Raw genomic sequence first — 27,906 nt, forward strand, 5'->3', positions numbered from 1 at the left:
AGGTAACATGGTGCATGTGAACGTGAATCACACACAGGTCCTACTTCCAAGAGTTTAGATTCTAGCTGTTGCGTGAGATGAGCTGGCAGACCGCTCTCGTGCAGGTAGAATTTGCTGTGTTCACGAGTGCACAGGGGCAGGATCTGAAGGTTCACGGGTGGGAGAGAGGATTCCAGTGCGTCCGAAGAGGAGGGTCTCTGAGGTGGTGCCATCCGGCCTGGAGGACGGGCCCAGGGCATCCCCACACTCGGATCATAATCTCTGGGGGACACATTATGCTGCATGATCTGTGGGCTCCTCCGAATCCCAGGGCTGTTGGTTCAACCCGAAAATGACCTCAGGGATCAACACAGGGAAGTAGCTGGGCGGCAGAACGTTCCTTGGTGTTGGCAGAGCTTCCTGGGGAATAGCGCGAGCCGTCTCCCCTCCTGCTGTGCAGGTTGGCTCTGGTTTCCAGAGTCTCCAGGCAGGAGAAGCCCCTGGTTGCAGATGAACTGTGGGAGACCCCTGCACTTCGGTTTGCCCTGTCCTTCAGTTTCAGGGAGTCATTGCTTGGTGCGCACCCCTGCGAATCCAATGGGCGTTCCTTCAGTGGAGAAAGCTGCAGACGGAGAATGTTTCAGGGCCTTTTCTGTGTAAAGGTTCTAATGTGTAGGCGGTTTAATTTCTCTTCAAGAATTTGGCAACCGGTTGTGACTTGGACAGAATCCTAAGCTGCAGAGGATGCTTTTATAGGTTACCCACCCCCAGCTGCAGAGGGCTCGGTTGGGCTCTGGCGTCTGCAGAGCCTGTCTCTGCTCTGGGAAGTGGAAGGGAGCTCCCAGGGAAGGTTGACACTTTGGTCACCATCCTGTGAGGCGGAATGTTGTCCTTTGATTTTCTCCCCTCCTTGATTTTGGTAAATGTCAGCCTCGTACGCAGATAAACCTGCCTCTTTCCTCATGAGGGATTCTGCATTGAGATGGGTTAACAAAGGTCACAGGGGTCCAGTTTACAAGAAGTAAGGCCTCGCCAGCACTTCGGGTTGAGAATGCTATGTGGGAAAGTGGAGGGGGCTCCGTCTGTCATTCCTTCGACTTGGGGGCTGGCGGGAGGGCTGTCACTGGGGGCCATGGTGACACCCACCCGCTGTCCAGCTTCGCCTGAACACTGCCAGCCTATCTGCGCGCACCTTCCCACTGCACCCCTGACCCGCCCGTCTTTGCGATGTGCTTGCACTGATGGTCAGGTTTTCGAGTCCACCCCAGAACTTGTAAAGGGCAGCAGAGCCTCAGGTGTTCAGTAAACATGCTCCTGTCGGGTGGGAGGGCAGAGGCTTTGGAGAGCGCAGCCGTGTCGTTATGTAACCTCGCTGAGGAATTTGCATGGGCCGCAGGCCCGTCAGGAGGAGCCTGGCGGTGGTCCAGGGCCCTGATGCGCTTGTAAACACTTTCCCATCCACATGCCTGGTCTTGCTGCCTCTGCTTGTGCAAACCCCGTGGCCACTTACGTTCTGTCCTTGTGGGGCGGGGCTCCGTGACCTCGCTCCAGCGACCCGACTTCTCAACAGAGGGGACTTTCCCAAGGAGCCATTGCAAACAAACAGCACCTTCGTTTATTGTTTCTTGCTAAGGGCACTTACGTAAGATCAGGGAAGATGAATGAGTCCGCAGGCCCCCCTGGATTTGCTCCTGCGGAGGTCGTTGCAGGACTTCTGTTGTGCCGTATCGTCCTGGGACTTGCTGTGCATGCATTCTTCTCCCCCGCTGTGCCCTGGGTCTCCTGGACCTGGATCGGGCCTGATCCGTTCTGCATCTCGGCCCAGTGGAGCTACTTGTGTTTTCATTCACAGCCAATACTGCTGACCTACTAATGGTTTAGGAAGTGAGTTACAGCCTCGCCACCCTCTGAAATCATTTTCACCTCCAAGTGAAATCACGGTTAGTGCTGGCGCTGGATAATGCAGGTGTTTTGACCTAGGAAGGCAGCCATCAAGCTTCTTAAACCTTTAAGCGTGTGTGGTTGTAGCTCCTTTGAAGACGCACATTCCTTGATGCCTGTGTAGACAGCCACCGGGGCCACCAGCAAAGTGGGTTGCAATTGTTGTTTCAAATGCAGATATTCTAAAATCCAAAGGCAGAGGATTGATGTGTTCTTAGAAACTCTCTGGGGAGACCTAGGTAAACAAAACTGCTAACGCTGAAGGGATGAAGGGGGTATTAACAGACCTCAATCACTCTAATTGTTACAAAACGTTACCAATACTTTAGACCTTAAAAGGCGCGTTTTGGGCACTACTCTCAAGCAAAATGTTGACGGTTCTTTCCATGGCGTGTTAGGAGCCTGATTCTGGTCCCTTGTCACGGATGCCACTAAGATTTATTGATGCAGATGATGCATCATTCCTGGCTCTGCAGGGGGTGCCAGAGGCCCCCGGGCGGGGCTCCTGCTGGGTGGGTCCATCTCCTTTCCAGTTGGAGCCGCCAGGACCTCATGTGACCGAGACTTCTGTGGTTTTCTGTGCCTTCAGGAGACAGTGGGGGTCATTCTTGAGGTGGCCAGGAGGACTTGAGGGGGTGGCGGGTACCATCCTGAGCAGTGGGAAGAGGAGTCCACGGTGAAACAACGGGCGGGAGGGCTCAGGTCTCCGCGGGCGAGGTTCGTCAGGGGGCCCCGGAAACCCCTCGGCGAGGGCATGTGTGCGCAGAGGACGGCTGTTCTGTGGCAGTGGGATACCCCGCTCTTCCTTCCACCCTGAACCCTTGTCGTGTGAGAAACTGGGAGTCTTTAGACACTGGAGTCACGCTGGGCCTGGAGAGGTGCCTGCGCCCCAGGATGACTGGGAGCCAGCAGCCTAGGGCGGGTGAACCCATGTGCCGTCCCTCCCGTGCCCCAGGGCGTGTGGTGACCTCTGCCTGGTGCCTGGAGTGGGCTGGGATTCTGTGTGATGAGTCATGCTCGTGTGTGTGTGTGTGTGTGTGTGTGTGCGCGCGCGCGTGTGTGTGTGTGTGTGTGTGTGTGTGTGTGTGTGTGTGTGTCTGCTGTGATGAGTGATGGTGAGACCGGAGGAGGGGAGCCCACAGAACGTCTCGGGTTCTGGGGAAGGTGGGAGCCGGGCCTGGGGGCTCCTGGTTGGGATCAGCTGCCGTCAAGAGCTGCCTGCAGGATGAACCCTTTAACTCGGAGAAGGAGAAGTTCTCCCTGAAAGGGAGCTGTCGTTGGGCCTTCTGCGCTGCCCTGAGGCTGCACATGCCTCTTTACCCAGCGCCTGCGATGCCCCCGTGTCCACCTGGGGCTCTGCCTGCCCACAGGCACCTGGTGCCAGCTTGGGGGAGCTGCCAGCTCTGTGTGGCGTGACCCTGTGGGCTGGCCTGGGGCTGCTTCCCTCAGTCGATGTCAGCTTCTGGAGGCCTTGTTGGGTTATTTTACAGCCTCAGGACCCCTCAGTAATTTTTTTTTTTTAATGAATTTATTTATTTATTTATTTTTGGCTGCGTTGGGTCTTCGTTGCTGCACGCGGGCATTCTCTAGTTGTGGCGAATGGGGGCTACTCTTCGTTGTGGTGCACGGGCTTCTCACTGCGGTGGCCTCTCTTGCCGTGGAGCATGGGCTCTAGGCACGCGGGCTTCAGTAGTTGTGGCGCGTGGGCTCAGTAGTTGTGGCTCGCAGGCTCTGGAGCGCAGGCTCAGTAGCTGTGGCGCACGGGCCCAGTTGCTCCGAGGCATGTGGGATCTTCCCGGACCAGGGCTCGAGCCCGTGTCCCCTGCATTGGCAGGCGGATTCCCAACCACTGTGCCACCAGGGAAGCGCCACCCCCCCCCCAAGTATTGATAAAGATTTAAGGGCCAGACTGGTGTGCGCCTGAAACTCTCTTTCCTTTTCTCCAGTCTTCTCCCCTTTTCCCTCGTACTTCCAAGGTACCAGTGGAAAAAGGCAAACGGAGCGGGGGGGGTCCATCACCCCACAGAGATGGGCACGTCCTCTGCGTGGGAGTCTCCACCGCAGCACGTGTGGCACCTCTGCTGAGCGGGCAACGCGGTCAGTGTGGGGCGAGGGCCCTGGAGGGGCGAGGATGCAAGTAGCACACTCCGGAGGGAAGGCTGAGGGGACGGCCTTTGAGGGGCCCTGCTGAGGAGCCAGAGACCCCGACGGGGTGGGAGAGGACTGGCGGCCGGCGATCCACTTGCTGTTGGAAAGCAAACTGAAGGCTTCACACTTCTGCAGGATTCTCGTTGGCTGGTTCCCTGGCCGGGGGCCGGAGGCCAGGCCTGAGCCTGCATCCCCGCTGGCCGCGTGTGCACAGGCCGCCTGGCACCTCCCGCCTCGTGAATGCTCGGCTCGCGCTTGTCAACGTGAAACGCTCCCCTGACGGTCTGTTTACATTTTTTCTTCAGACTGTCTCCTTGTAGAGAGCACAAAGGTAGACGACCTCGGGGTCTACCCTAAGGGGCACAGTTCCCGACACGCTGGCCGCGGCTCCTGGGGCCTTTATTTTTTTCTCTCGAGTGGCGGTTTCACTGGTGAAGGTGATAGACCGGTCACCTGCGGCATCCTCCCGCATCGCTGGTCCGGGCGGTCAGTGACCTTGCACAGAGTCATTGAAGCCCAGCTTTTTCCGAGCAGAGTCTCTTGTGAGCATGGCTGCCTCTGAGATCCCTGCACCTCCAGCCTCCCTTCCTCCCGGGCACGCTCCGTGCAGGGAGTGGCCACCTCTGCTGAGTGTCTGAGGGCAAGATCCAGCCTGCTTCTGGTCTTGGACCCCTGGGGACCCTGGAAAGGAGCCCTGCCCTGCCGTGGGAGGGAGGAAGGGTCCCCTCTCCTGGAGCACGCCACCCCGTCGTGACCTTCGAGCCCTCCCCGTGGCCAGCGCCGTCCACAGACCCCTCAGGCAGGGGCAGGGAGGCCCCCGTGTAAAGGTGGGAAACGACGCCAGGGCTCCTCCCCTGCCCACCCTTCCCTGCCATGTGCCAGGAAGGGGTGCTTCCACCCTCCATAACAGCACACTCACTCCAGGGGCCTGAGCTGCTCCCAGGGACCTAGGGCCACGGAGCCACAGCCTGAGTTCAAATCACAGCCCCGGTGATTCTGGAGACTGGTCTCAAGTGGCCATTCAGGACGTCTGGACAACCCAGCAGTGGAATTTCAATTCCAAGGCCTCTCTCCCTTTCCCCTTCCCTTCCTTCTTCCTTCTCCCCATCTCTCTCTCTCTCTCTCTCTGAATTATAGCACGCAACATAAATATTGAGCATAGTTCAGAAAGTGATGACCGCCTGCTTTTTTCATGAGAACAGAAAAGCTTTAAGGTGAAACATGGAGAGTTTAGATGAAATGAGGAAGAAGAGGCCTCGGAATTTCATTCCTCAGCCGTCTTCCAAAGTAGAGATGTGGTCTGTCTGAGGACTAAGGACTGGGGGATTCCTGTCCTGTTGGAACAGCACAGGTGTCCTCCAGAAGGACCAAAGCCGCGGTGACGTTTGCAGCCCGTCTCCTGGGCTGGGACCCGCTGGCGGCTGTGCGCACTCCCAGCCCCTCCTGGAAGGGAGTGGCCTGTGCCCCCCACCCCGACAAGCGCCCTCTGCACCCCCTGAAAAGCGCCCTCCGCGGGCACGGGCTCCCCTGAGGACACACCCTCTTTACCCCAGGTGAAGTGCTACCACAAGAAGTACCGCTCGGCCACCCGAGACGTCATTTTCCGCCTGCAGTTTCACACCGGGGCTGTTCAGGGCTATGGACTTGTGTTTGCAAAGGAGGATTTGGACAACGCCAGCAAAGGTGAGGTCCCTGCCCCGAGTCCAGACTGGGGGTGTGGGCAGTGGACCCTCGGCAGGCGACCCCCGGCGGCCTCGTGTGTTTCTTTCACTGTTCTCCCCCGCTCCACCCGTAAGTCAGCCTATTGACAAAATCATTACCAGTCTCACAGAAGACTGGCAACTGGCCCAACAAAGAAAAATGTCTAGAGACACGGTGAAACTACTGATACTTCTCTGTCATTGGTGCGCTGTTGGAGATTTGGGAAGGGGGTTGTCCTGGTTGGAATATAAGGACAAAATTCATCCACCCTTTCCCGTCTCATTGTCTCCAAATTTGTTGACATAAGATTTCTTTTTTAGATGACCGTTTTCCTGATAATGGGAAGATTGAGTTGGTCTTCTCAGCCACTCCTGAGAAGATTCAAGGTGGGTAGAATGCCGAATGCTGGGGGGCAGGATGCTGACATGGTTGGGTGATGCACATGCTGGGGCCTCTGTCTGGCTTCCCACCTCTGCCCATAATTGGAAATATAATAGATGTTAAAAAATAATAGGATATTAGACAGTGGGAGGGCATTGCCTTAGAGACAGTAGGGCCCAGGTGGGTCAATAAGACCCCAGAGATGGTGTGACTCGCCCAAGGAAGGGCCCAGAACCTTAGGACTGGGGCCGTGTCTTGATGCCCTGTTTACTTCTCCCTCAACAAACAGCCACATGTTTTTAAAGAGGATTAGAAATATAGTAGACTGCAAATATTTATGAGTAAAACAGACTCTCTCCTTTCTCCTAAAAATACATTTAAAGAGAAATCAGTCCCTTTATCGTGAAGGCAAATGGTTCATTTCCATCACCAAGATCCATACTCGTGAAAGTTTTAATTCCGTTTTTAATAGCTGTGGAAAAGAAGCACCCTACTTCTGTGCCCAGTGCCATAGATTTAGGCATGAACAGTTAAGTGCAAGGCTGTGGGGTAAGAACCCTCCTGGCATCCTCAGAATGATCAGGGAGCCTCGAGGGAGGGCCCAAACCTGGCCCTCCCATCCACCTGCCCTGAGGCTGATCCTCTGGGGGCCTCTGGGTCCTTGACCTGCCAAGCCATCCGGGTGATCCCTTAGTGCAGAAACAGCGCCCAGAGCCCCGTACCCGGTGGATGGAGGACCAGTGTTCGCCTTTCCTTTCTGCCAAGCGGTGTTCACTGTTGTTGAGTTCATCCCACATGGTGCACAGCAGCTCTGATTACTGGAGGGCTTGTGGGAGAGGGCGTGGATCTGAGTGCTGGGCTTGGGCACTCAGATGCGGGGGCTCCTCTGCCTCATTGCCGGCAGACGCCCAGAGGCGCCGGCTTCTCTCTAACTAGCGCCTGTTGCCCCCGTCCCACCGCCCTGCAGGGTGTGAACATTTGCAAAACGACCACGGGGTGATTGTGGACTTCAACACGGCAGACCCGCTGATCCGCTGGGACTCGTACGAGAACCTGAGTGCAGACGGTGAAGGTGAGTCTGGTTACCTTGTGTCAGTTGCTAGAGAATAGGGCCCAGAAAAAGCAGCCTGTTCACGTTTAGATCAGAAATCTCCTTGCAGTCTGCTTGGAGGCTGGGAACCCTGCCGTCCAGGACCCCTGCCGCTGTGAGTCTGAGGGCACTCGTGAGAATCAGGCTTGGTTTTATTTCTGTTTGCTCATTACACTGGTGTCCTGGTTGTATGGCTACATCATTTAATCTCTGTTTTTGTGAGTCTGTCTCTCCCAAACATATTCTCTCCTGGCCACGGGATACGCAGTTTGGGTCACAAGTATCATGAAGGAGGAAAGGAATGAAGGGTGGCATCTGCCAGGTTTATAGAAAGAAGCCCCTGGAGGCTGATTTCAAAGAAGAGGGATCAGTCTTCTTCCAGGCGCTTGAGAACACTGGCCTTTCATCTTTTTCAACCACCAATTGAGAACAGACCTGATTTGGGAGAGAAAAATCAAAACATTTTTGTCCAATTACTTTCGTCCAGACATTAAATAGCTAGAAGCGAGTCTTGTGGCAGTAACTCCGCCGGTGCCCATCTTTGTGCATCTCTGGGCTGGCAGGGGCTGGCGGCTGGGGATGTCTGCGGTCCACGCCAGGGGCCACGAGGCTCCTCTACTTGTCCGCCTGGGGTGTCTGGGCTCATGTCAGTACTTTTGTGGTGCAGACCCTCCTGCTGTCTGGAGGTGAAGTCCGCGCCACTGTTGTACTTCAGGCACGGTTTCTAAATGCCGGCTGCGTGTTTCACAGCAGGGGTGGCCCCTGCCTGTGTCAGGTTTCATCAGGTCTCATCACCTGACCGCTCCCTTGGAGCCCCTGTCAAGCATCTGCACGTACCTCTAAGTACTAGTCCAGTGCCTGGTCCATCCACCACACTGCCTTCCATCAGAGGGGTTCCCAGTAGCTCTTGATTTTTTTTCTTAGACCTCTCGAATCTACTTTTTTTCAAAATTGAGGTATACTTCATGTACAATATTATACAAGTTATAGGTGTACAACATAGTGATTCACAATTTTGAAAGGTTATACTCCATTTATAGTTATTATAGAATATTGGTTATATTCCCTGTGTTGTACAATATATCCTGTAGCTTATTTATTATATACATAATAGTTTGTACCTCTTAATTCCCTACCCCTATCTGGCCCCTCCTCAATTGCACTTGATCTTGGTGGAACTCATGTGGCGTTCCGAGTTCTCATGGTTGTTAAGTGCTGCCTCTGTGGCCCCTGCTGCCAAGGCCCTGCAGACCCTTGCATAGCCACCTTCCAGAAAGCATACACAGCTTCCCTCCCATGGAAACATTACCCTTCCTGAAGTTCCCTCCCTTCCCCCAACTCTCCAGGGCTCCTCGCTGAGGCTGACCTGCATCGGTGAACTCATTCCTGATGCCCTCAGCTCTCACCTGGAGCTTCAGTCCCTTGCGTGGGTCCCTGGAGGAGGACGCAACTGGGCCCCCAGACCTGCAAAGGCGGGGGCCTTGGCCGGCAGGAAACAGGGTCTCAGCCATGCTTCTATCAGGGCAAAACTCTCTCCAGGGTTTGGTAGCCTACGGAACCGTGTCTTTTGGCTGGAAAATGATGTTGCAGCCCTCTCTTCTATCTGCACTTCCATCCCTGGTCCCTACTGGTTAAAAAAAAAAAAACGGAAAAAACCACACGCACACAGAAGCATTGACGTAAGCTGTATTTGTCTTTGGAGATCCCTGCTGTCCTGGAATGGACCCTCCACAGTGGCCTTCTGTCAGGGGCCTTGACCCCCCTGTAATGTCTGAGTGAGGATGTGGACAAATGATTCCAAGTGTCCTGTCGTCACTGTGGAGAGCCACTCCTCTGCTCCCGGCTCTGTGGCCCTGGCGGGGTGATGGGGGTCCCGCTGCCCCATCAGCATTTCGTGGGGCGCTCTTTCAAGGACAGAGAAGTTGGGAGGGGTGACGGCAGACAGCGGGGCAGCCTGCCGGAGCCTCTCCTATGCCATTTTATTTAATCCACACAAGAACCTGTGACCCATTTTAGAGATTAAGGCGGCAGTTCCCAAGAGAAATCAAAAGCTGGACGTTGGTGAGGGGTCCTGGTAGCCTTTCGGGGTTGTGTACTGTTGGTGATCACGGGTGAAGCTGAGTGAGTTGTCGTGTGTTCGAGATCACGCAGGACAGAGACCGTGGAAACGGGACTCAAGTCTGGGCCTCTTTGACCCCAATGCTATTTGGTGCAAACCTCATACTTCCAGCTGAAAACCTGCTGGTCCCTGGGCCAGGGTGAGGCCTGCAGACAGCAGTATCCCCTCTAGGCAGTGTGAACAGAAAAGATGTATTTCTAGGGCACTGGGTGGTGGGCTTCTGGACAGATGTGACTGTCTACCCCAGTGGGCTTGACCATCTCTGGGCGCTGCCCTCGGGGCCCCGGCTGCACGGTGAGCCCTGTGCTTGGGGCCCAGGACATGGAGTTGAGCTGCGTTGAGCAGCCCCACTTGCGTCGGGTGACAGGACAGGGCAGCGAGCGCTGTTCTGTGTAAAGACACCTTACTGACTCTATATTGGTGGTTCATTAACATCGAACTCCTGGCCAGCAGCATGTAACTGATGCCTGAGCAGAGCTGATCTACACCCATGTTTCCTCCATAAGGCACCTCGTGGCCTCCGGCTCTGAGGAACATTGCTTCAGCACTTCGCTGGGGGGCCACTTTACATAGAAAAAGCACCAACAAAGTGCACAGAAATGCAACAAGTGTGGCATGAAATAGGCCTGGAGAAGGCCACTTTATGGTGTGAGAGCTGAAAGGAGAAGGCAGGGGTCCCTTTGTTCCACCACAGCTACGAGCCTGTGTGTGGGACCCTGGAAACTTCTACCACTCTGTGCATGTCAGTGAGTGACCACGGAAATGCTGTGTGTATTGATTTGAGGGTTACAAGTAAGGAATTCTTAGTGAGCAGGTGAATTTTCAGATATGGAATCGTGAATGATGGGGGTTGGCGGTACTTACTGTTTCTGTTCCTTTTGTCCCTCCCACGGGGCTAAGTCCTCTGCGCCCGGGGACCACAACTGGCCTGTCCCAGGGAGGTCTAAGAGTCACAGCTCTGCCCCAGCTGCCTGCGTTTGGTTTCCTGCCTCTCTGCCTGTGCTGTGTGGCCTCGGACAAGTTCCTGTGTCCTTTCCTCCGCTGCACAGTGGGAATAGTGTAGCTCCAGAGCTGCTGAGAGGATGCCGTGAAATGATCCGCATGAGGCGCTGAGCACATCCTTCAGACGACGGGGTCCTATAAACAGTCTTATCCCTTCCTCTGAAGCCCGGAGGTTGATGGAGACCCTGGTCTAACAGGAGGTTGGTGAAGGTGTGTGGCACCCTGAGACGTGGGAGAAGCACGTGTCTGTCTTTCCCTGTGCTGTCAGGTGGCAGCACAGCATGGTGACACCAAGTGGGGCCTTGCTCTCGGCTCTGGTGACTTTTCTGTTCCACCCAGAAATGTTTCTGTTCCCGTCTCTCACCTTGGTGCTGACGCTGCTCAACGATGAATGTCGCTGCTGCTACAACTTTGTGTGGCACAGGGCGCGTTGCGCCAGCAGGCTGTGATGGCTGGGGGGGTGCCCACCGCACCGCATGGGTCCCTGGACTCGGGGTGCCACGCCCAGAGGCAGTGTTGGCCCCCCGCTGGAGGCCGGGGGTGATGCAGGACCACAGCGAGCCAGCAAAGCAAGTGCCCACAGCCCTGCTCCTCTCTCCCACGAGGCCTGCGGCTCTGGGGCTGCTCTCCCGCTCTTCCTCTCTCGCTCGACGAGGCACGTCCTTGTCTGAAATGGCCTATTTTAATTAGATCGTCCTAGAGATAACCCCAGCTCATACATTTTCCCTTTTTCACGCGTCTCATATTTCCTTAGGGGCTGCCGTGTTTCTGATGCTGTGATGAGCTCAGGGAGAGAAAATAAGCAGACCTCACGGGGAACACATATGTGTGTGTGTATTTGTGTATGTATGTGTGCACGTGTGTGTGCGTGTGTAGTGTGTATATGTGAGTGTATGTATATATGTATGTGTGTGCATATATATGTGTGTACATATGTGTATGTGTCTGTGTGTATTTAATATACGTGGTATGTATGTGTGTTCATGTGTACATATGTGTGTTTATGTGTACATGTGTGTACGTGTGCTCACGTGTGTACCTATCTCTCTGTCTACCTCAGCAGTGGCCAGAAGATGCCCCGTGTGCCATGGGAGGACTAGGTACCAGGAATTAGGCAAGATGGAAGAGAAGCAGCTACTCAGACTGTGTATTCGAGGGAGATGCAGGAAGAAGATGGCTCTTGCAGGCAGGGGTGCAGGAAGGGGGCGTGGGAGAGCCCGGCGTTCACCTGCCTCATTGCAGGCATGCTGCAGGAAGCGGCAGGCACTGGGTGAAGGGAGGTGTCAGGGCCCAGACAGGAGGGCAGCAGTGAAGAGGCTTCTGGAGGCCCTGGACTCGGGTGTGGCTCTGGGTGGGCAGTAGGCGGTTTTCTATTTAGGAGGTAGATGACGAAGACTCTCCGCCAGATTCAACTCAGGGGTTGGGGCAGGGAAGCTTCCAGAACAGCCCACGTTTGGGCATGAACCCTTGCTGTGCCCCGCTTTCCTTTGTTCCTGGCTTTAACCAATGAATGAGTTTCTGGCCACTGGTAAAACTCGTGGATCCAAGGTTGCATAGACGGGGGCCACCGTCCCCCAGGTTTTGGCTCTGCTACTTCAAGTTGCTACCTTATAAACATCCTGTAGTTCAGACTCAGCCTCCCAGGTGACCACAGTTGTCCCAGAGCTTCGTGGGGGCTGGTTGCAGGAGAGGGAGACTTAGATTTCTCACCAGCTTCACAGTAAGACGCAGTCCTCTCACTCTCCCATTCAGGACGCTCTGCAAAGCCTGCGGCAGTTGGCCTGCTGGTGAGGACAAGTTGGGTCAAGAAGCGGCTGGCCACGGGTGTGTGCAGAGTTAGAAGTGCCAGAGCCAGTTGTGACATTTAGGTGTTGCCATTTTGAAAATGGATTTGAAAGCGTTTCTTCCCAGAAATTGTGGTTGGGTGTTGAGATTTGGAAAAGCAAAGCAAGCTTTGGCGACTTAGCAGAAGGAGGGTCCACTGGCATCTGGCAGATCAGACCTTAGGTCCTGGATCTGCCCTGTGTCCAAGGCCAGGCTCCCCGCTGGCAGAATGGGAATGCTGTTGGCTGAGCTTCCAGAACTTAGGGGCTGCCTCCTCAGTGTACACGTGTGCGTGTGTGTGTGTGTGTGTGCACACGTGTGTGTGTGTGTCATCGGTGTCTGGCCACGGCCACCACTCACTGAATGCCTCCACTCTCTGTATCCAGACTGAGAAGAATTTGCTTAGATCCTGCGCCCAGCCAGACTTTTCCAAGCGTTGCTTGCTTTGACGGTTTAGAGCAGAGTAACGGCGTTAACCCAACCCACGCTGTGTCAAATGCTGATGGCATTTGCCAGTTTGGATGGATGAGGTGGGCCTCTCGCTCAGACCTCAGCAAGCACCCTCCTTGTGCTCTCTTGATTTACAGCCTCCGACCCCCTGGCCTTGCCAGGTCCCCTTCCAGGTGTGAACCCCTGACCCAGAGTTAATCCTCCCTTGATAAGGGATTTCAGGCAGCAGTTGGGCTGGAGGGCAGTGGCTTCATCTTATCTGAAATACAAGAGTCTCACCGTCTGTGCTAAGAACCATAAAGTCCTTCGGGTGTTAGCTTTTTGAAATGGATTGGATCCTGTCAGAAGAGTTAAGTGCGATGTCAGAAGCTGTTAATGAGTCCTGACCGGCCCTGAGCTGCCATCTCAGAATCCATTGCTTTTCTAGCCCAAGTGGTGTCAGAGAAATCGACTCAGAATTCATGTCGTCCTGGACGAGTTTGCATGAATTAGCCCGTGTCAGTCTCCCAGGGATGGCTGGAAGCATTAAGTAGCATTACCCCAGGACAGACAGTGAACAGAGGCACTGAGAGTTGGCTTGATTTCACCGGGGTCCTTGGCCCCCAACTTGCCCCCATCCCCCGGGCTGTGGGACCCACCGCAGGAGTGAGCGTGTCCTGTGCTCTGGGGCAGGGTTCTGAAAGGCAGGTGGCTGTTGACCTGCCCGCAGCTCCAGTACCTCCCTAGACTCCGGCCAAGTGCATGTTTATCCTGCTCTCACTTTCCTCCTGCCTTTTATGACCGGCGTCGGCATCGCCCCTGCCCTTTGATGCTGCACCTGCTTTAGCGGCAGCACCCAGGGATCCGCGCCCGTGCCCTGCATCCCATCTCTGGAGCACCCTGTCACTGGCGCCCTGCCTTGGGGACCAGCAGCTGATGAGTTCTGACTGCCGGTGGGTTCTCTGAGAGATGAAACTAGAAGTGGGCCCGACCCCCTGGCTTCCCTAAAACCCCAAGTCACACAACTTCTGCATGAGAGTGAACTCAGAGAGTGTGTACATGTGACGTGGTGAGGGGTTTGTTTCCTGTCCCCTTCTTTAAAAGCTCTTGCAGACCCACTTTTACCAAGTTGCATCTCAGTCGAGCCCCTCCCGGCTTGCCCTTCCACCTCCCTCCCAGCCTGGACAGTGGCACGTTGGCTGCGTGAATGAAGCTCAGATCAAACCTGGTGAATTTCCTTCTGTGTCCTCCGTGGGGAGAACTTCCTCAATAACGGGCAGGATTGCAGTCTTCCCTACAGAGCCTGCAGGGGCATTTCTGCCAAGGCAGGGCTCAGGCATTTTGGCAGTGTCACCAATACGGGAATGACTCCAGACTTGAAGTTATTTGACAACCAGAACCAAAAGCCTGAGAGAGAAAGGGGCTGAGATGCAGGTGCTTGTGAGTGTCCCCCTCCCCAACACATGCATGCATCCCCTCCTCCTTCCGTCTCTTGCCTGACGTGGTCGCAGTGTCACCCTGCCTCCCGTCTCTTCAGACTTTATACCAAATGTAGGGGATGGGCTTTCAGATCCCACGTACGTGACTTTATCACACGCTCCCTTTGGAAAGGGCTGCAAATTGGAGCGGACCCAGGGGTCCTCAAGAGGGAAAAGTTCCCCATGAATGAAGGGAAAAGGGAGGTGTTTTGTAAGAAGGGGCAGCTGGGAAAATCCTTTATTTTGTCTCTGTAGAGACAGTTATCATTTGCCTATTCCTTTTAAAAAAAAATGGGTCTCTGCCATTTACTGTGATGCTCTCTTGGCGATGGTATTGATGGTGGCAATGAGGGTGTTCCTGGGGTCAGACTCTATGTCCTGTAGCTCTAGGAGTCCAAGCAGGTACTTCAGGAGGGGCCGGAGGGAAAGCATGGGCTTCCAGAGGGAAAGGAGTTTTGGAAGGAGTGGGGCGGGGGCAGAGGTACCTCTCCCGGCCTCGTGGTGGTCAGCTGTCCCTCTGGGGCCTGGGGCCGGGTCTGGCCAGGCAACTGTCACCACTTTCTAATTGCAGAACATTTCTGTTAGCCCCGAATGAAACCCTGTGCCCACTGGCAGTCACTCCCCAGCTCTCCCCTTCCAGCCCCAGGTGACCTCGTCTTCCTTCTCTATGAATTTCCCTCGTCTGGACATTTCACACAAGTGGAATCATGCAGTGTGTTGCTTTTTGTGACAGGTGTCTTTCACTTTGCCCGATGATTTGAGGGTTCATTCATTTTGTTTCGGTACTTCACTCCTTTTTTATGGCCGAATGATGTTCCAAAGTGTGGCTAGACCACATTGTGTTGATTCATTCATCAGCAGGTGGGCATTAGGGTTATTTCCACCTTTTGGCTATCGTGATTAATGCTGCTATGAACCTTCTTATACATGTTTTGATCTTGGGCTGTTCCTATACTGCCAACCTTTTCTACTACTTTGTGAAATTTCCACTTCTTTTAGTCCCAGTTGGTTGTCCTTTTCTGGATACTCCTTCTGTCTTTATGGGTCTCATACCAGGAATCACACCGAACGTTCTGCAGATCTCCTGTCCCACTTTGCCAACTACTCCCAGGAACATTCGGGAACCCACCAAGTCTTTTTCCGTATCAGTTATGTAACCCCATGCACAAAATTCCACCTCTGTAGCTTTGAAAGGTTTGAGGCCTTTCAAAACACTGAGCCACAGAGCTCCCTTTTGGCCACCCATCAGCAGAGTGTCACAAGACCGTGTTGTTTCAGGAGAGGTTGACACTAACAGCCTGAATGGGCTCTGTGTGATGGAAACCCACAGGTGGGAACAGAGGGCCCATGACAGTGTTTGGGCGCGAGTACTCAGAGGCCGTCAGCAGCACAACTGCCAAGATCTGAAGGTCACGCTGGTGCCGGTTGCCACGCATTCATGGAGGCTGTCGTGGTTCATTTGTGAAGCTGCCGTCAACATGGGGAAAACCCACCCGGCGCCCCACGCGGTGGAAAATGAGCCCCACGAAAGGCCGGGCTTCTTTTGACACACAGCTAGTCATGCAGCTTCGTTCTGTTAGAAATGGAGAAAAGAGACCACTGGCCGGGGTACAGCTGTTTCTGTCTCTTCCTCATTGTTGGTACCTTATTCTGTGGGTTTTTTCACACGGTTGTCAGCTTTGGGATGCAGAGGTCTGATTTTAAGACTCTCTCCTGTAGAAGGCTAGGACCTCCCCCCACTCTGGACATGACCTTGGCTACAACACGGCCAGGCCCCATTTGTCTCAGTCCTCAAACCAGATCTTTCAGATTTCCGTTTCTAATGTCTTTTCTTTTGATGTGAATTCTTTGACGAAAAGTATTGTGTGATCAGTTAGTCACTTCCTTGATTGCAGTGACAGTATTATTTGCAGAGTGGGCACAATGACGTCAGTTCCCTCGACAGGAACAGGGGTTGGTCAGGACCCTTTGCCGAACACCAAACTGAATAGACCTTCTTGCACAAGCAGTGCATTGTGTTCCGCAATAAAAGAGACGCTTTCTCCTGAGCGCAAACGTAACCTGTGCCTTGATGGCCGTTTGGGGGGGGTTTGTTGGAGAAATCTGTGTCTGGGACCTGCTGGCTATGTCCCGTCTCCCCACCTCAGGCTGATTGGGTGGTGACGTTTGTGAAGGTTCCCGTTGTGCTGTGGGATCCTGAAGGCATCAGAACGGCTTTGCTTGTTTGCTCTGGTGTCTTAGGTTCATTTGAGACTCGGAGCGTCTGGCTGTGCTGTGACCAACATGCGATCAAAGCACAGGGGTAAACCGTTCGCTGAAGCCCACCTAAGTTGCACATAAAGAGGCCTGAGGTGCGGAGGCGTTGCTGGGCAGCACGTGGAGGTCTGGGTGTGCAAGGAATCCCTGAAAGATAGGCGGTGTGCAGTTAACACTGACAGTGACCTTGGCCACATCGAGCTTGAAAGAGAGACACAGCCCCAGGAGATGGAGGGTGTAAAGGCAAAGACTTCCTGGCAGATACGCCCGAAGAAAGCAAACGGTGCTGAAACTGGTTTGTAAACCCAAGCAGCTTGGTGCTGGCTCCACACGTCTGCTTGTCAGCTGGGGAGGCTTGGAAGGGAACGCTGGTCCGGCCGAGTGGCTCTTGAATAGAAGCCTTTTCCCCGCCTCCTCAGCCTCCAGGGTTCAAATTTCACTAAACCTGATTGCAGGAAACCCCACCCTCGTGTTTACATTGCACTGGCCTTTTTGGGTGGAACCAAAGTCCTTTTCTTAGCTAACTAGATCTTCTACCTTCTGCAGTACCTGGAGAGGGAGGCTGGGTCCCCGCGGGGGGACACATGCCCCCATCCCGGAATGCTGCGTTCTGGGGTTGAAGGCTTTCTTCAGGGTCCAACAGATGTGGGCTGAACAAGCTGCAGGGCTGTCTGGAAGGAAGGTGAGCAGGGAGCATGTGTGTGTGTGTGTGTGCGCGTGTGTGTGCGTGTGCACAGCTTCTGCTAGGCTGCAAAGACCCTCAGTTGAGACCAGAGAGTTGCCAGCCAGGAAAAGTACCAGAGGGATACGATGACACGCCCGGGAGGGGAGAGGGTGTTTGTTGGTAAGTAACGAGCTGAACGGCAGTTTTAACCTGGCAAGAGGGAAAGCCAGGCAGGCCTCCGGGAAGACTGTTTGTTTGCAGTTTAGAGGGGTCTTAGCTGCTTCTGCCCTTGGAGATTCAGTGATGGTGTGAAGTGGGGTTTACGTGCAGAAGCTCGTGGCCGGCTCTGTGGCTGGCTGGCCCAGGTGGCCTCTGAGTGGGCCGCAGGACCTCCTGTTGTCACTGGAGTGCCTGGAAGGGAACCGGCTGCCAAGATAAGTGCCCTCGACAGGATGGCCCGAGCTGGGGTGTTGGTTGGACAGGAGAGGGGCCCCCTTAGGAGTGGTCCTGCCAGCATCGTGTTTGTGTGGCTTGTCTGGGGTATGGTCACTGTGGCCGGGACATGCCTGCTGCCTCCCCCCCGTGAAGCCCAACGCTCCTTTATCGCAGCATTCCGGGCCTCGCCCAGGGGACCGCCAGGAGTGCTTGGAATCGGTGTGGCTCCAGCTTCCCAGGTGCTGGGCCCTGACATTGGCGCGTCCCTTCCTGGAGAGCCATGTGCCTTTCTGGCTGGAACGCCCCCCTCCTGCTCTCACTGTTTTTTCCCAAGAATTTACAGCCTGCCTTGGTTTTAGAAAACATTTACACAGAGCTCGACTTGGCTCCGAAGGGAGCGATTTCCATCCGCCCCCCTGGCAGGCCAGGTGCCACCTCCCCGCCTGGCATTCAGTGGGGTAGTTTTGGGTTCGGGGGGTTCGGGCAGGCGTTTGCTCGCAAGGTATGAGGATGGCACATGCAGAGAAACTCCGTGCTATGTGGAGTTATTTCTGGAACTCGGCCTGAGGAGGGGCTTGGGCCAGGCTCTCACACCCCTGGGGTTCCTAGCAGCTAATCACCATCTGCCTTTTGTTTAGGGGAAAAGGGCACATTTCACCTCACCTGTGACATATCAGTCACTCGTCTGTGCTGTTGTAGACTAAAGGTAATATTCTCAAAGGCCCCAGTGTGGCCATCCTTTCTTAGCTCTCGATATTTTTGGAATAGGAACTAATTCAGTACAAACACAGGGGAGTCTTTAATTAGCACAGAGGCAGAACCCTATTGCAATAAAATAAAAGCAAGGCTTATTTCCTGAGAGGTTATAAATGCTGCAATTGTAAATGTCCAAGTGGAAAAAGAGAGAGAGATCTCGGCGTGGGTGACTTGGTGAGACGACAAGGACTCCGCCGAGAGGGACACCGGCCAAGCCTGGGTGTTTCTCCTGATTGTGAAGGTCCTGCAGCCTCCACAGGCCCCCGAGGGAAGAGGCAAGCCTGGGACACTTCCAAAGCCACCTGCAGCTCTCTACCTGGCCAGAGGACGCAGAGGCTCACTGACCCCGCTCAGCCCAGCCTCCTGCTCTGGGCCCGTCCCCCTTCCAGCTGCCTTGCTCTGTGGCGGTGCTCCCCATGCCTCAGAGACTGGAACCCCAGGTGCCCCCTCTGCCTGCACACCACCCAGCGGGCACTGAGATGCTCGCTTGCTTCTCGACCTCTTGCAGTGCTGGGCCGGTGCTCCAGGGCCCATTCTCAAAATTGAAAGCTGGGCAGTTTGTCGCTGGTTCCACAGCTGGTCAGTCAGAGCCGATGCAGCAGGTCTGGGAGAAACGGTCTCTAACCACTAGGGTGAGGGCCCCGAGCTGTGCAGAGGTAAGGAAGGCCCCTGGGTGTGCTTTGGAAGATCCGCCCATGTGGCTGTCGTCCTGCCGCTGGGACGGGGCACAGTTCCCCCGACCGCGCGGGTTCAGCAGAGGCGAGTTTGTGGTGAGCCCACCGAGACGATGCGGAGGCCCTCGGCGTCGCTCAGCTAGCTTACTGCTACCGCTTTTGTCCTCGTGGTTATCGGTCCCAGAGGAAGCTGAGAAGCCGGGCAGATCATGTGGCTCGAACAATGTTACACAGCTGGTGAGAGCTGGAGGTGGGCTGCTAGGCCGGCCGGAGGGCCGCGCTGTGCAGTTTGGGTTATAGAAGCTTCAGGTAGGTTTTGTAAAATTCCATCTTTTACTTGAGATCTCTATTAAAAAGCAATTCTTCAACATAATTCCAAAGTGTAAAGTCAGTCAGGCTGAGTTAAGAATACTCATGAACGGGACAGCACGAGGCATTCTTATCATTCCCCAGGCCCTGGGCTGGAGGGAACACAGACAGGAGCCCTGAATCACCAGGACACGTGTGGGGATGTGCAGAGACAGTGTTCACCCAGCGCCCCCCTGTGCTTTTCCCTTTGTGTTTGGTCTCACCGAATCGCCACGGTGATCCTGGGGCAGACCTCATCAAACACCTGTTGCCTGGCAACTTCTCCAATAAGGGAAGTGAAGCACAGAGAGGTTGAGTAACTCGCCCAAGGTCACACAGCCGCGGGGAGGATTTTTAATTAGGATTCACACCCCGGTGGATTATGCCAGAAAGTCCAGAAGGGGACTGAGGATGTGCACATAAATCGCTCCAGTGAAAAAGTTAAAACAAGCTCTATGCCACAAGGGGGGCACGAAGGGACCCTGACAACTATCCCGAAGGGGAGAGAGCTCTCACCATCTCAGGGAGTCTAGGAGGAGGAAGGAAGGTCCTGGAAGAGAGGGGGAAAGTGGAGGAATTCAAGGCAGCGGGGGCGGGAGCAGAGAGAAAAGGAGATGGGGAGAGGAGGGCGGGGGGTGGGGAGGAGGGGGGAGGCGGACACAGTGCGTGGGGGTGGCCCATTGCATTGTGAGCCTCATTTCGGTCTTGATTTCATGACCTTTTAAAAAATCGAGATGTAATTTATTGGGTTGGCCAGGAAGTTTGTTTGGGTTTTTTGTAGCCTGGAGAAACCCGAACAAAGTTTTTGGCCAACCCAGTACATACATAAAGTTCACTCTGTTTACCGTGCATCTAGGGGTTTGACTTCCTATCCTGCAGCTCCCACCAGAGCTAAGAGGAAGAACACGTCTGTCACCCAAATCATGCCTGGTGCCCCTTTTGTAGCCGCCTCCCCGCCGCGAGCCCAGTGCCCGCCCCCGATCTCTTCCCCCAGGATGTCAGTGGAAGCCTTTGGAGTCTGGCTGCTCGCTCAGTGCTTTGGGTGTAGTTGCAGATGATGGCATCACTTGTCCTTCTTTCTTCTCAGACACTTTTCCCGGGAAGCCCGCGGCTGGTAGACTCATGGCTTCTGGTAGACTCATGGCGTCTGGTATTGGGACATTTTGATGGGGTGAGTTGGTTTAGCTGAGTGGCCTCGAGTAGCGAGTGAGCCGATTGGAGGGGCGAGCTGGAGATGGTCCACGTGGGGCCGGCCGCAGGAGGCGGGAGTGACCCACTGCCCAGCAGTCTGCGCCCAGAGGCGCAGCCTGTCTCCTGCTGAGTCAGGGTGGGCGGGGAGCCGTCCCTTTATCAGGGCTCCCTAGGGGCTGTGGGTGCGGTAGGCGGGGACCAAGTGGTGTACGCGGGAGCAGCTCATTAACTGTAAGGACAGAACGCGCAGCCTGCCACGGCTCCTGCTGCCGTAGCCTAGGAAACAGACATAACACTGCCATCATCAACCCGGCAGCCTCAAAACACAGGATCCTGTCCCGACAGCGCACCATTTCGGGAGTTAGGGAGGAAAACAGAGTGCTGAAGTAGTTTCTAAGGAGAGTGTGTGTGTGTGTGTGTGTGTGTGTGTGTGTGTGAGAGAGAGAGAGAGAGAGAGAGAGAGAGAGGGAGAGGGAGAGGGAGAGGGAGTTAAAAAGAAAACATTTAGGGAAATTCCTTTCCGAAATTAAATTGTTAATTTCACATTAAAGTGGTTGGTCAGGTTTAGAATTCCAGTGTTTTAAAAAAACAGAAAGCATGGATTTGGGAGTAGGGTAGAGGTAGGTTTGAATTCCAGATGATCTATTCAGTAGCCTGTTATTATCTTAAATATTAGCATAACCTCTCTGAGCCTCTGTTTTCTCATCTGTAAGATGGGCTTGTCGATTACTGCCTCACAGGATTGCTTTGGGAATTAAGTGAGGTCCATCCCTGGGGCATGACAGTGTCCCCGCGCATAGGAGGTGCTTAAACAGAGCCTTTGTCTTTAGAGTGTCAGCCCCATTGCAGGAGACGGCTGTTCCCTGCATTCTCTCTTTCTCTGACGATACAAATAACGATTCCTTGCAGCCTCACCTGAGAGCAGCTGTTCCTGGATGCATCCCTTCTTGCAATCCTGCTCTCTCTTTCTGCCTCTGCTAACTCGTCAGATGCTGTGAAATGTGCCTGCCGCCCTCCGTTTCTTGATCCTCTCCCTGTTCCCCAGGCTGGTTCATCCCAGCATGTAGTCGGGACTCTGCTGAGTATTCCATTTCAAGCTCCATAAACAACCAACTAGCAGCCGTGGCAAGTGCTTAGTAAACTCGTGGGACTGTTCCTGGAGAGGAGTTTTCTGTTTTTCTCCGTTGAAGACTTGCAGGGAGGATTCTGTTAGCTCTTTTGAAATGAAAAGTTGCTTTTCAAGCAAACCTTTCACAAAAGTAAAAACATAAGATTCATAGAGTCAGTATATAGAAGAAAGATTGATTTCAGCGAGCTTAACGAAGCCCTCAGGTTTGCTCTTTTGTTTGAAATGGATTTTTTGTGTTGGCAGCAGGGCCAGGGGACAGCTGAACTTATTACAGATCAGTTCTACACCTTCTTGGTAGCCGAGTGGTTGGTGTTCAGATGGCGGTGGAGTTGAGATGCTGCCTTCCCTTTGGCTGATTCTTCACACACCTGTGAGCACATACCTGTGAGCACAGGTGGGCATTGGTTAATCTGCGTTCAGCCAGGATGAGAAGGAATGTTTTCGTTTTTTTGTTTTTTAGGTCTGCCTCATTTTCTTTGCTTACTTTTGAAATATTTTGGGGGTGTCTCTTTTCCTTCTTGTGAGATAGCCCCCTTTCAAAAGTCGAGTAGGAATGGGCAGGGAACCGGCACACGGTAGCAGAGCAGGGGCGGCTAGTCTGTGCTGCAGCTTCGCCCCTTAAACGAGGCAAGAATGTCCACTGGCTCTTTTCTTTCTTCTGGTTCTTTTCCAGATGGGAACCTGCCCGGTGTGTCATTCAGCGGAAGCGATCAGAGCCGTAGTTAACGTTTGTTTGATTTTTAACTAGGCCCCGGATGCAGGAAAATCATTACCAGAAAACTCACAGGCCTCCTTTGGGAAGGGGCCCTGGGTTCTGGTCGGTGGGGCAGGGATGGCGGGAAGGGACAGGACACAGAGCAAGTGGTCGATCCTGCACTGGGACAGGCAAAGGCTCTTGTCCTGCATCTGCAGTGGAAAAGCTGGGGGTCCTGGGCGGGTCACTTCTCTTATGTGGAGATTGGGGGTCTTCATTTGCAGAATGAGGATTCATTCAATTCCCCCAAACTCCCCTGGAGCTGGAAGCACAAAGTTAAAATGTGTCACTGAAATCTACAAAAGGATGCAAGGGGCGGATGAAGTGAATGCCTCCAGACGTCTCCTGCTGGCCCCGCACTCACCCCACCTTTGATAGCACTCTGAGCTCCGAGATGGAGCCGAGCTTCACAACCCCAAGCTTCCTTCACCCCAGGGGACCCACCTCCTTTCCCCTGGGAGCCCTTGGTGGTGGCAGTGGGACCCCAGCCCCAGCCGTGCCCAGGGATCACAGAAGGGAGTTTGGCTATATCGCTTCTCTGAAAATTACTTTCTGCGTCACTTTTCCAAATCTGAATTAAAAGGGGCACTCTACCATCAATTAAGTCAGGGTGTCCTTAAAGACTGACCAGAGTTTTGAGGTGCTTCATACACCAAGGCTGGAGCTTGTGTCTCATTTTCCATGGAGGGTTTGGCAGTCAGTCAGTCGTGCAGGGGCCCCCTCCCCCAAGCCCCCCAGATAACTTTTGTCCCTGGTTGTGATTCTGTTTTCATTGCTCTCACCCTGCAGTTTTCACATGGGGTCTCAGAAAACAAAATACCAGCCCCGTAGGCAAGGTCGCCCTTCTCTAGATGTGGTTTAGAGGCGGGCCATGAGTAGGTGGGTGCACCCCGCCCATCCCTGCAGCTGTGGGGACGAACCTGCTTGGGAAAGTCCATCTTATATGCTTTTTTTTTTTTTAAAGGAATTCCTTATTTTTATTATTTATTTATTTATCCATTTATTTTTGGCTGTGTTGGGTCTTCGTTTCTGTGCGAGGGCTTTCTCTAGTTGCGGCAAGCGGGGGCCACTCTTCATTGCGGTGCGCGGGCCTCTCACTATCGCGGTTGCGGAGCACAAGCTCCAGACGCGCAGGCTCAGTAGTTGTGGCTCACGGGCCTAGTTGCTCCGCGGCATGTGGGATCTTCCCAGACCAGGGCTCGAACCCATGTCCCCTGCATTGGCAGGCAGATTCTCAACCACTGCGCCAGCAGGGAAGTCCCAGGAAAGTCCATCTTAATGGCAGGAGGATGGAGGAGAGGGGAAATGGTAAAGATGCGGTGCCATTGTTATGCACCTACTGTATGCCAGGGCTCTGTCTTGCCCTCATCACACCCCCAGTCCTGTGGCTGCACAGATAGCGTTCAGACGTCCCTCGGGCCTTCGCCCCTCTGTCTGCACATTGGGTCACAATTAGGTTGGCACATTGGGTCACATTTAGGTTTGCATCTTTTGTTTTCTTCGACATTTTGGAACCCGCTCGTTGACTTCGGCACCTTTCCAGTCGGGTTGCATTTGAAGGCCCACTCGGTGGGGCTGTGCAGTCTACCTGGGGGAGAGGTTGTTATGATGTCTGGGGAGTGGAGGCCCTGGGGCTGCAGGTGGCCAAGGGCTGTGGGCACTTCTACCTTCAGAAGGTTGGTTAGTTATTTTTAGTCTTTTTACCTGCTAAGGCAGCTGAATATCTTTCCAGAATAGCTCCCCAGGCTTTGTCATGTGAAAACAAGCCAGAGCATTCAGTCTGTCAGTACTCGGTGCCCACTGGGTGCCAGGGGCTGGTCTCTAATGCTGGGGATACCACAGGGAGCAAAAAACAAACCCCTGCCCTCCTGGAGCCCACATTCTCGTGGGGGAGACAGTCTGCAGTAGGTCTGAATGTAGGTGTGTGCCACAGACAAACACCCAGCAGGCAGAGAACGGCACGAGCAAAGGCCCTGGGGCAGGTGAGTGCCTGCTGTGGTCTGGGAGCAGCAAGGTGCACAGGGAAGAAATGAGCACAGTCAGGGAATGCCAGGCCTTGTCCACCTTGGAAGGAGCCTTTAATAATTATGGCTACCCTCGGGACTTCCCTGGTGGCGCAGTCGTTCAGAATCCGCCTGCCAGTGCAGGGGGCACGGGTTTGAGCCCTGGTCCGGGAAGATCCCACATGCCGTCAAGCACCTAAGCCCGTGCGCCACAACTACTGAGCCTGTGCTCTAGAGCCTGCGAGCCACAACTACTGAGCCCGCGAGCCACAACTACTGAAGCCTGCGCACCTAGAGCCCGTGCTCCACAACAAGAGAAGCCACTGCAATGAGAAGCCCGCGCACTGCAACGAAGAGTAGCACCCGCTCGCCGCAGCTAGAGAAAGCCCGCGCGCAGCAACAAAGACCCAATGCAGCCAAAAATAAATAAATAAAATTTTAAAAAAGGATAATTATGGCTACCCATCTCAGGAGCCTAGGACCTGGGTTCTTTATATATGTTCTCTAATTCTTATAAGTGCATTGAAAGGTAAGACTAATTATTCCCTTTTATAAATGAAGAATCAGGGGATTGAACGGTCTAAATGTCCTGACCAGGAAAGTACAGAGTAAATGCAGAACAGGAATCCATCTCCGGGGGCAGGGAAACTCAGTCCGAGTCCTTTTGCAAAGAGTGCCAGGCAGGGATAGTGGGTACCGGAGGCCCCTTTTCCTCCTCGCCCCAAGTCTGACTCCCACACTCCCCGGGATCACAAAGCATGGGTGCAGTAGGGTGTCTCTGGAGGCCCCTGGACAGCCCCCCAGAGGCCCTGTGCCTTTGGGAAGATTTGAGCTCCTACAAAGTGATTCAGAAGTTTGGGCGAGTCTGACTTTGAGGGTTCTCGGAGATGGTTCGTATCCTTTTCCTATAGATATACCATTTATTGGACGTTTTCTGACATAGACAGTCACCTGTGTGTGTGGTAGGACGCTTAGCAAAGGGTCTGCGGTGGTGTCTCGCCACACTCCCTGAGCAGCTCTGAGAGCCCATGAGACCGGGGCTGAAGTGCTCAGCGCCCGGCCTCGCACAGAGCCGGTGTTTAGTCCGTGACAACTGGGCTGTTTTTTAACGCGTTTATTATTATTTTAAGATTTCTACTCCTAATAAAAATAATGAGAAGGGGATTACTCGTAACTCGCAGCCAAGGGGAAGTATCCTGTCCTGTTCCGTTTCCTGCAGGCCCTTATGGACTGTTCTTCACGTGGGGTCGCCACGGGGTTCTACTCAAAATGATTAACGGGCATTGCCTGGATTTAAATCAGAAGAATTTTTGTACAGCTCCTTCTTGGCTTCCTTTTTTCCCCTTAACTCATTGCGCCAGTCCGTTTTCATTTAGATTCAGGGAGAAGGACTTGAGTCATGGACGCGTGGACACCTGTTTCTAGAAATCCCCACCGGCTGGCTGTGTGGCTGGCGGTCTGTCCTGGCCTCCCCTCCGCTCTGGCGGGACTTGGATTCTTGCAGAGCCGAGTGTGCACTCCTGCTACTCTGCAGCATGGAAGGGGAACACCTGGCGCCCCAGGTCTTGCCTTAGTTGAGTTTTCCTGGCCACAGAGGGTCTACCACAGAAGCCACCTTAAACTGGTGTTTCCTCAGGGCTAGAAGGACACTCATCTGTGTGCTGTGACTTTCAGTGCCCGTGTTTGAGCTTCATGTAGAGCACAGCCAAACCCTCGTTGTGCAGCTGGGCCAACACAGGGTCGGTGGCCGCAGGCCGGGTTGGGGTAGAGCCAGGACTTGAACTGGCGTCTGTCTGATGTTCCAGCTCCCTCTTCACCCACGGGCCGTTCTGCGTGAGCCCAGCAGCGTCCTAAGCACGATGACCTGGTGGCTCCCACATGGGTTGATTCTGCACTTTCACAGTTGTAGGGGTGACGTTTGCAGGTGCCCTGTAACTTGGGAGCGTTCGTTCCGGGGTCCTTGTGTGCAAAGCTGGGTGCAGCAGGTCCTCCCCCTGGCACCTTTGGGTCACTTGCTGACGCCACACAGAGCGTCATGACCGAGTGCCGCCTCTTTGTGAGCAGGGCCCGGGCGGCCAGGGGCCCCCAGGGTGCAGAGCCAGAGAGCATGGGTTCTGGTCCCACCTGGACTTCCCAGCAGCTGCCTGACCTTGGGCAAGTTACTGATGCTCTTGCGGCATCAATTCTTTTTCTTTACAAGGGGAATATGCTAGAAAGTTAGAGAAAATGTGCTGAGTGCACACCCCGTGATAGGTGCTCTGTGACCACCAGCTGTCACGGACACCTGCCCCAATTACCCCGAAGCTGCATCCAGCTCCTGCCTCTGACTTAGATGCTCACGTCACCAGTTGCCTACCTTGAAGACTTGGTTTATTTACCGTATTTTATGTATCATTTCCCCCACCCCCGGCCCTCCCCACCAGGCGCTACGTTAAGGTGAGGGTCGCGGAGATTCGTACCGGCCTGCACTCCGGTGTTTGTTTGCCGTCCCCCATCACTTCTAGCCCCGCTTCTTCCTCTTGGGCACAGCTGAGATAAGAAGGAAGCCGGGCCCGCACGTGCTCTCAGCACAGCACCCCCAGATACCCCACAGATCTCTGTCCTGGCGTGTCACCCCGGCGTTTTTAAAAAAGCCGGAAGCTGCTGACGGTGGAGTGCACGCAGCCCACCAGGGCCAGAGCCGAGCCGGGTCCCCCCCCGAGTGGCTCCAGGCCCAGTTGCTGCTGGGGTGCAGTGCCTCCCAGGACCCCAGACAGCGTGGGTCAAGCCCTCTGCAGCTCCGTTATTGTGGTGGTATGCCTGCAATTTCACAGTTGGGCAAACAGGGAGGCAGAGGAGGACGGAGGGGGAGGGAGGGGCTGACCTCAAGCTCTCTTGTGCTGTCAGGTGCCCTCCCAGCTCTTTGCTGTGGGCCAGGGAGCGGCGACTGCCGCAGCCGAGGCCGTAATTAATAATAGGAGCGCTCTTCCCGTCTGCATTTGAGGCCTAATTTTGTTTTCTCGGCCGTCCTGATGCGTGGAGATCAGTGCTTACCCCTCTGTGTTCTGAGGTCCTGCCGTGCCTTTATCAGCACCTTCTTGGCCCAAAGATGCTGCACTAACGGGAAGGCAGGCCCGGGACGAGTTCCTGTGCTTTTTCTTTTCGTTGAGTTGCATATTTAGGTTTCAGCGGATCTCAGAAGGTTGAGGACAGCAGGCTCCTAAATCAGATGTCCTGCTTACCGAGGACTGGTACCCAGGTCCCTGGAGGATGCTTCATAGACGTTGACAGAAGCTCTCTCCTGTCATAGGCGCCATCCATTCTTGAGTCTTGGGGATTTGTGAGCAGCTGCTGTGTTCAGCATTCAAACTAAGGACGCCATTAACAGTGCGCCCTTGAGGCAAGATGACTCCAGTATGGAGAAGCCCAGAGGTGCTCTAAATGACCGTGCTCTTTGCATAAAAATGTAGAAACAATGCAGGGCCTGAAAAATGTTTGATTATTCAGAGTGTTTTTCGTGGGCGTTTGCTTCGCAGGAGTGTATGTAGAATTTGGGGACCCTAGAGGCGTCTTTGGCCCTGATTATTCTGACTTGTCTGCTGTGAATCCATTTATGTGTTCAGAC

General features: G+C 54.3%; 1 protein-coding gene and 1 long non-coding RNA gene across 8 annotated transcripts in view; both read left to right on the top strand.

Moving 5' to 3' along the window:
• The window catches only part of TNS3 (tensin 3), a 236,494-nt gene that overhangs the window by 131,678 nt on the left and 76,910 nt on the right, over window positions 1–27,906 (top strand). For all 7 annotated transcript variants that reach the window (XM_082399615.1, XM_082399616.1, XM_082399618.1 and 4 more), the window contains 3 exons: window positions 5,622–5,751; window positions 6,090–6,155; window positions 7,118–7,222. In XM_082399615.1, coding sequence (XP_082255741.1) covers window positions 5,622–5,751; window positions 6,090–6,155; window positions 7,118–7,222 — 301 coding nt within the window. The remainder of the gene's footprint in view (window positions 1–5,621; window positions 5,752–6,089; window positions 6,156–7,117; window positions 7,223–27,906) is intronic.
• LOC309632307 lies at window positions 7,229–27,898 on the top strand. The gene is made up of 3 exons (XR_014246849.1): window positions 7,229–17,030; window positions 20,313–20,396; window positions 21,326–27,898. It is a non-coding gene; the product is annotated as an uncharacterized lncRNA (long non-coding RNA).

Source organism: Balaenoptera borealis (genome assembly GCF_965194805.1).
Source record: "Balaenoptera borealis genome assembly, chromosome: 7".
In the NCBI taxonomy this organism is placed as follows: Eukaryota; Metazoa; Chordata; class Mammalia; order Artiodactyla; family Balaenopteridae; genus Balaenoptera; species Balaenoptera borealis.